Here is a 6,000-nt window from a genome sequence, read left to right as displayed (position 1 = left end):
CGCAGCGGTGGCGAAGAGGGGACAAGAGGACAGACAAAGGGCCCGGCGGCTGGCCCACTGCGGAGGAGGGCACCGTGGACAGGCCGATCAGGGATATTCACATTGAATACAAAAATAACCGTCATTTGAGTACAAACAACTGAAAAGTGCTACACTTTGAACCCCCTTTGGAACAAATAAAAAGAAATAGAAGAAACTTCTCTGCGAAGGAAGGGCTCCCAGGCTCGATCCCCGCCCTTGTCTGGGACGCCCAGGGAGCTTCTGGCCTGGAAGAGGGAGGAGGGGGGAGAAGGGGGAAGAGGGTGCGCCACGCTCAGAGGCTTCCTTCCTTACATTCAGCGCTCACCAGGGCGCCCTCACCCAAGGTCCGACGCCAGGGAGCCAGGGAGGGAGGGAGGGGCCAGAGAACCAAACCCTTCACGGTTCAAACCAACCCCTGGCCTGGGGTTCCTTAGGGGGCCGCCTGGGTGTCGCACCCCCTTTATTACAAACGCAATTTCCAAAAAGAATAGATATGTCGATACACATAGATCGGTAGCATGGATACCATGAACTAGTGTGGCCTAGCGCACGCAGCTCCCGGCGGCAGGGACCTGATCCTCGGGGGACTCAGGCTTATGTGGTGTCCAGGAGTTCTCTCCGCTCTGGGGAAACGGGAAACGCCCTCCCCAGGCAGATACAATCCAAATCCCAAATCCAAATCTAAATCCAACGCTGTGGCGATAATAAATAACGTCTCGGGACTTCCAGGCAGGTTGAGGGGGGCTGAGGGGAACGGAGACGCCGCAAAGCCCCTAAGCCCCTGAGCGCCTCTGTTCAAACTGGAAAAAGGCGCCCCCTCCGGGCAGACTCAAGTCCCATCGCGGGGGCGCAGGTCCAGGATAGCAGATTGGATCCAGGGCTGGATTGCATCCTCCGCTTGCCCCCTCGGTGGGTGTGGGTGCCCCTGGACAGAGCCGGGGAGCCGGGATGGCTCGGGCCTTGCCCCGGGCCGCTCACTGGGTGCCCGCGGCGGCGGCGCAGGGGGACAGCGCCCAGCCGGGGAGGCAGTAGTACGGGTAGTAGTAGGAGGGCTGCAGGGGCAGCAGCGACGGCGGCCGCAGCACCTCGCCGGGCAGGTACTGTCTCTGGTCGTCGCGCACCAGCACCTTGACCGCCACCTTCTTGGCCGCGGGCGCCGAGGCCAGCAGGTCGGCGGCCATCTGGCGGCGCTTGGTCTTGTAGCGGCGGTTCTGGAACCAGATCTTCACCTGCGTCTCGGTGAGCTTCAGCGACGCGGCCAGGTCAGCGCGCTCGGGCCCCGACAGGTAGCGCTGGTGGTTGAAGCGGCGCTCCAGCTCGAAGACCTGCGCGTGCGAGAAGGCGGCCCGCGAGCGCTTCTTGCGCGGCTTCGGGGCCACCGGCCCCTCCTCCTCCTCCTCTTCCTCCTCCTCCGCGCCGCCCGCCGGGCCGCCGCCGCCTCCGCCGCCCGCCTCGCCGCCGCACAGCACGCGGGCGCCTCCCGGGCCCACGCCGTCGTCCTCCGGCCTCGGGCTGCGGTCGCCTTCGGACCCCAGAGGAAACAGAAAGGAGAGAGCGTCAGCGAAGCCGGGGAGTGAGGTTGGGGTGGGGGTGGGGAACGGAAATGTCTTGCGATCCCGCCAGGACGGCGGGGAGGGCCTCCGAGCCCCGGTTTGGGTTTGCAGAGACAGTCTCCCTTCCCGCAGCCAGGCCTGTTGGGGCGGCCCAGGGACTCCGCCTCCGCTGTCCCAACGCCCCGCGGGCGGCCCAGATCCAGCTTTCTGCTCCGTCTGGGCCCCAGCCTCCCCTCGGTAACGCGGGGCACTGAGTCTGGTTACCCTCCAAAGCCTTCTGGACTCCGAGAGCCGAGCCCTGGGGTTCTAAATTCCGTTTCCCTCTCTGGATTCACCCGCCTCCCCACACTCACGCTCACACATACACATGCGTTAGCTGAGCGTCAAGCGAAGGCGTGGGGACAGGTTCTGGGGACAGAGGTATCAGAGTCTCCCGCCGACAACCACCAGAAGGTGTGGCAACGGGCTGCCCCCAGGCCTTGGGCGGACTTCTCCCTCTCTCTTCGCCAGGAAACTAGACAGAGGCTGGGGGTTGGGGTGGCAAGAGCGGGGTGTCCCTGCCCCGAGTCCTCGGATTCACATCTGACTCTAGTTCCTCCGTCTCTCCTGCGCGCTCTGGTCATAGCACCCGGCAGAGAGATCTGGCACTCTGGCCTCAGCACCCAGCAGAGAGGTATGATGCTCTGGCCACAGCACCCAGCAGAGAGGTCCAGGGCTCTGACCTCTGGCAGACAAGACAGACTTTGCCTGGGGCCAGAACGAGGCCTACAACAGCGTCTATCAGACCTGAGGCAGGTGTGGGGGGCTCTCTGAACCAATGACTTGCCAGAAGCTGAGGAGGCCCCTCTCCCTGCTGCATCTGGGGTGTCCTACCTCAGGCCCGCTGCCTCCAGCTGGCTGCTGGGTTTGCCTCCAGCACTGGGGTCCTCAGCCCAGAACAGCTTTCCAGGCCCTGGGGTCTGAGGAGCTGAACAAACCCTCCTCTCCAAGCCCGGGCTCAGCAGGTCCTGTCCTCTGGCCCGAGGGGAGGTGGCCCTGGCTACCTGTCCTTGAGCTGCAGGGCCTGGCCCTGGGTCCTCCCCCCTTCCGGAGAGTCTCTGCTCTCTCTCTAGGTGAGGGCCAGCGCGCTGGCTGACCTAGATCTCTGGGCCTCTCGCTCTTCCCCCTTCCAACTGATTTGGGATTTGGAGACAGACAGGGCCTGCTGAAGGCACTAAAGATGAACTCAAACCCAGTGGTTCCCTCCAGCCCTGTCCGGAGGACATCTCGGGCCTCGTCCCAGAATGGCAGGGCTCTGAGGATGCCCTGGTTTTCTCGGGCTTCCTTCCCGGAGGATTAGGGCTGCCCACGCCCGAGCGCAGAGCTTGGGGTCCGGATCGGCCCCGGGCCCCAAGGCAGGGTGCTCACGGCAGGCAGGCCCACCCCATTCGGCAAGGCTGACCTCCTCGCCCAGCCCCTCAGCCCGGCCCCCTTCCCCGGAGAAGCCTCGGCGAACCTGAGACGCTGGCGGACATCTCGCTGTCGCTCCGGCCCGCCGCTTCCTCCTCCAGGTCCTTGGCGGCGGGCAGCTCGCAGCCCGGCTGGACGAGGCCCAGGGTCCCTCCCGCACGGCCGGCCCGACCGGTCGCGGGCGCGTCCGCGCAGCGCCGCCCGCCGCCCTCGTGGTCCTCGCTTAGCGCCGAGTCCGAGTCCCAGGCGCCCGGGCTCTCCGCGGTGCGCCCCGCCGCCGCCGCCGTCCTCGGCCCGGCGGGCGACGCCAGCAGCGGGTCCTCGGCAGCCCCCAGCGCGCCCGCGTCCTTCTCCCCAAAGAGCCGCCAGCAGCAGACGGCGGGCGCCCCGGCCACCGCTCCCGGGGCGCCCCCGGGGGCCCGGCGCCCCTCGGGCGGCGCGGGGAGCCCGCCGCGCTCCTCCTTCTTGTTGAGGATCGCCTGGATGGAGAAGGGCGTCAAGGTGCTGGCGCCGCGCACGGCCATCTGCGCCGCGGGCCGGGGCGGCCGGCCGGCCGGGCGGCCGGGGAGCGGGGCAGCTCCGAGCTGGACGGAACTTTCGCGCGGGGCCCCGCAGCCCACTCCCGCGCGGTCGGTCCAGGAGCCCGCGCCCTGCTCTGGCCTGGGATCAGCGCCGACCCTCACCCCTACTTCCGAGTTTTCCCCACCCCGCCCGCCCGGAGACCCCCTCCCTCCCTCCCGATCCGGAGCCAGACGCCCTTCTTTCGCAGCTCAGCTGAATTATCTCATCGCCTAGCGCTCCGAGGGGAGGAGCGGGCCGGGGTCGGCCCCTCGGAGGGCATTGGGGGGGAGGATCCGCGGGGGCCCCTCGGGCGGCAGCTGCCGTCCCCTCCTAAGCGCCTCCGGAGCGCACGACCCAGAGTCCCTTTTCCTCCGAGCCTCGGTCTCTTCCCCGCCTTGCAGGGCTTCGCTCCCGGCTCGTCCTCTCCCTTCCCCGCTGCTGGAGCCCACCCCCGGCGGCAGGCAGCGGTGGCGGCGGCCGCGAGACTGCGAGAGGCGCGGGGCACCTTTTTCCCCCCCTGCCTGGGTTTTATCTGTTTCTTCTCCCTTTTCTTCCCCCGCGTTCCTGCGGACCCCCCTCCCGCGCGGGTGTCATTCCTCACCGCTGAGTGACAGCCGCAGGCCACGCCCCCGCGGTGGGCGGTGCCGGGCGCTCCCGGCCGCTCATTGGCTGGCTCCGGCGGGGAGACGTCCGCCGAAACGGACAAAACTGGGCGCGTTGCGAGCAGAAAGTCAGGGTCTGGCTTAACCCCTTTCCTCCCAAGTGTGGTTCGCGAAGCATCTTCCAGCGGCGAGGAGGCCGCAGAGCCGCTGTTCGAGAACCCGCGGGGCTTACCTTGGTGGATGCACCCACCTTTCCCCGCGCTTTGATGCAGCGCCGTGTTTAGCGGAGTCCTAGCCCAGGCGGCATTCGAAGAGAACGCAGTTCCATATATCGCGCATAGTTTCTGTCCTCTAGGAAGGTGCACAGAGAAGAAGAAAAAATTGTTTCTTTCGCCCCCTTAGACTTTCGAGGCTCTTCCCTGCTAATTCTTTTCGCTGAAATAATCAGTTCATGAAAATCATTGTTATTTTTCTTTCCCGGCTGTATTTGATTTGATTCGATTGCTGTGTAGAGGAATTGATTGAAAAGGGGGGAAAAGTTAGAACTAAAATCAGGCGAGACATTGGAAGGCAAGTTTAGGAGAGTTTCTGGAAATTGCGTGATTATTCCCTGCACTGTCAATGCTGAGTTTAATTGGAGTTAAATTTTGCACCAGGAAGAAGAAAAAGAAAAAGAAGAAGAAACTTTCAATTTGTTCTTTAAATATTCTGTTACTTGTGAGTTGAATGAGATTAGAAGATATGTATTTGTTTAAAAAGAATTTCTAGGAATTACCATAGTAATCATCCTGAACTGGCATTAAATGCTCTTCAAATAAAATAAGTAACATATTGTTTTTTCTGTACAAGAAGGAGCCGAGTTAAGAAACACAAATATTGTGGGTATATCAAAACATTTGTTACTAATTCTTGTTGTTTATTTTTAAATAAAAAAAATTTTTGCACCAGTAAAATGCTTTACTGTCTTCCATAAATTTTGCCAGAGGTTTAACTTAACACCAAATACACAACGGGAGCCATTACATACATTGAAGGAACTGTGATGTTAAGGTAGTGAAGTGTGGGGTCTGGTGTTTTTGGTGTCACTAACATAAACAACATTGCCCTTGTTGCTGCGTTCTTTCCGGTGGCTCCCCGTGGGTACCCACCGCAGGACGGAACACACCCACTGTCCCATTCTCAGGCTCAGCGGGGGCTCCGCAGCATCTCCACTTCTCAGTGCCTCAGCCACAGGATGCTTGCTGCATCCCAAATATGCTACAGAGCGGATCCTGTCTGGATTCGGTGGGGAAGAACCTCACACTTGCAGAGGTCACTGCCCTCTGTAGATCTTCACCAGGACATCAGGTTGGGAGAGAAAGGTAGTGTAAATGTGGTGTCAGGATCCGGCCAGTGGAAGGAACCGGAGGGGAACAGAACCGAATGTCTCCTGGGCTTCAAAAGAAAGCATGTCCTTGTCTTCCTCTCTGGAACTTTATTTATCCTCTAAATAAATCACCCCTCCCTCGCCGCCCTAGGCAATGTGTTGCTATTCTCCAGGGTCCAGTGGAGGAGGAGGTGGACCCAGGGTGCCCAGAGGGTGAGAGGTGGCGGGTGTGACCTGGGTGTCGCAGACAGCTCTCCTTTATCCTTCTGCGGGGTTAGGACATGGTGTGGGCACCTAATACGGACACTCAGACAGGCAGAGAAGCTTTGGGGTTGAATAACTGAGCCTGAGAGTAAGTGTGGGGCTATCCGAAGACTTACTTAGCTCTCCTCTATTTTTTAAAGACAACCTCCCAACACCGTCTCAAATCCAAGTAGGATATACCCTC

General features: G+C 61.6%; 1 protein-coding gene across 1 annotated transcript; it reads right to left on the bottom strand.

Moving 5' to 3' along the window:
* Positions 1-216: 216 nt before the first annotated feature.
* On the bottom strand, positions 217-3,719 carry NKX3-2 (NK3 homeobox 2). Its single transcript, XM_084896701.1, has 2 exons — positions 3,070-3,719; positions 217-1,543 (listed from the first exon to the last, which is right to left on the bottom strand). Exons 1-2 carry the CDS (start codon positions 3,545-3,547, stop codon positions 996-998), a joined length of 1,026 nt encoding a protein of 341 aa, XP_084752827.1. The 5' UTR covers positions 3,548-3,719; the 3' UTR covers positions 217-995.
* Positions 3,720-6,000: the final 2,281 nt, after the last annotated feature.

The sequence above is a fragment of the Pipistrellus hanaki genome (genome assembly GCF_964339955.1).
Source record: "Pipistrellus hanaki genome assembly, chromosome: 1".
Lineage (NCBI taxonomy): Eukaryota > Metazoa > Chordata > Mammalia > Chiroptera > Vespertilionidae > Pipistrellus > Pipistrellus hanaki.
Note: the sequence above shows the minus strand (reverse complement) of the source record. Positions and strands in the feature narration are given on the sequence as shown.

Coding starts and splice junctions, on each gene's coding strand:
- NKX3-2 (XM_084896701.1), bottom strand. CDS start 3,547: ATGGCCGTGCGCGGCGCCAGCACCTTGACGCCCTTCTCCATCCAGGCG. Junction 1,544..3,069: donor GATGTCCGCCAGCGTCTCAG/GTTCGCCGAGGC, acceptor TGGGGTCCGAAG/GCGACCGCAGCCCGAGGCCG.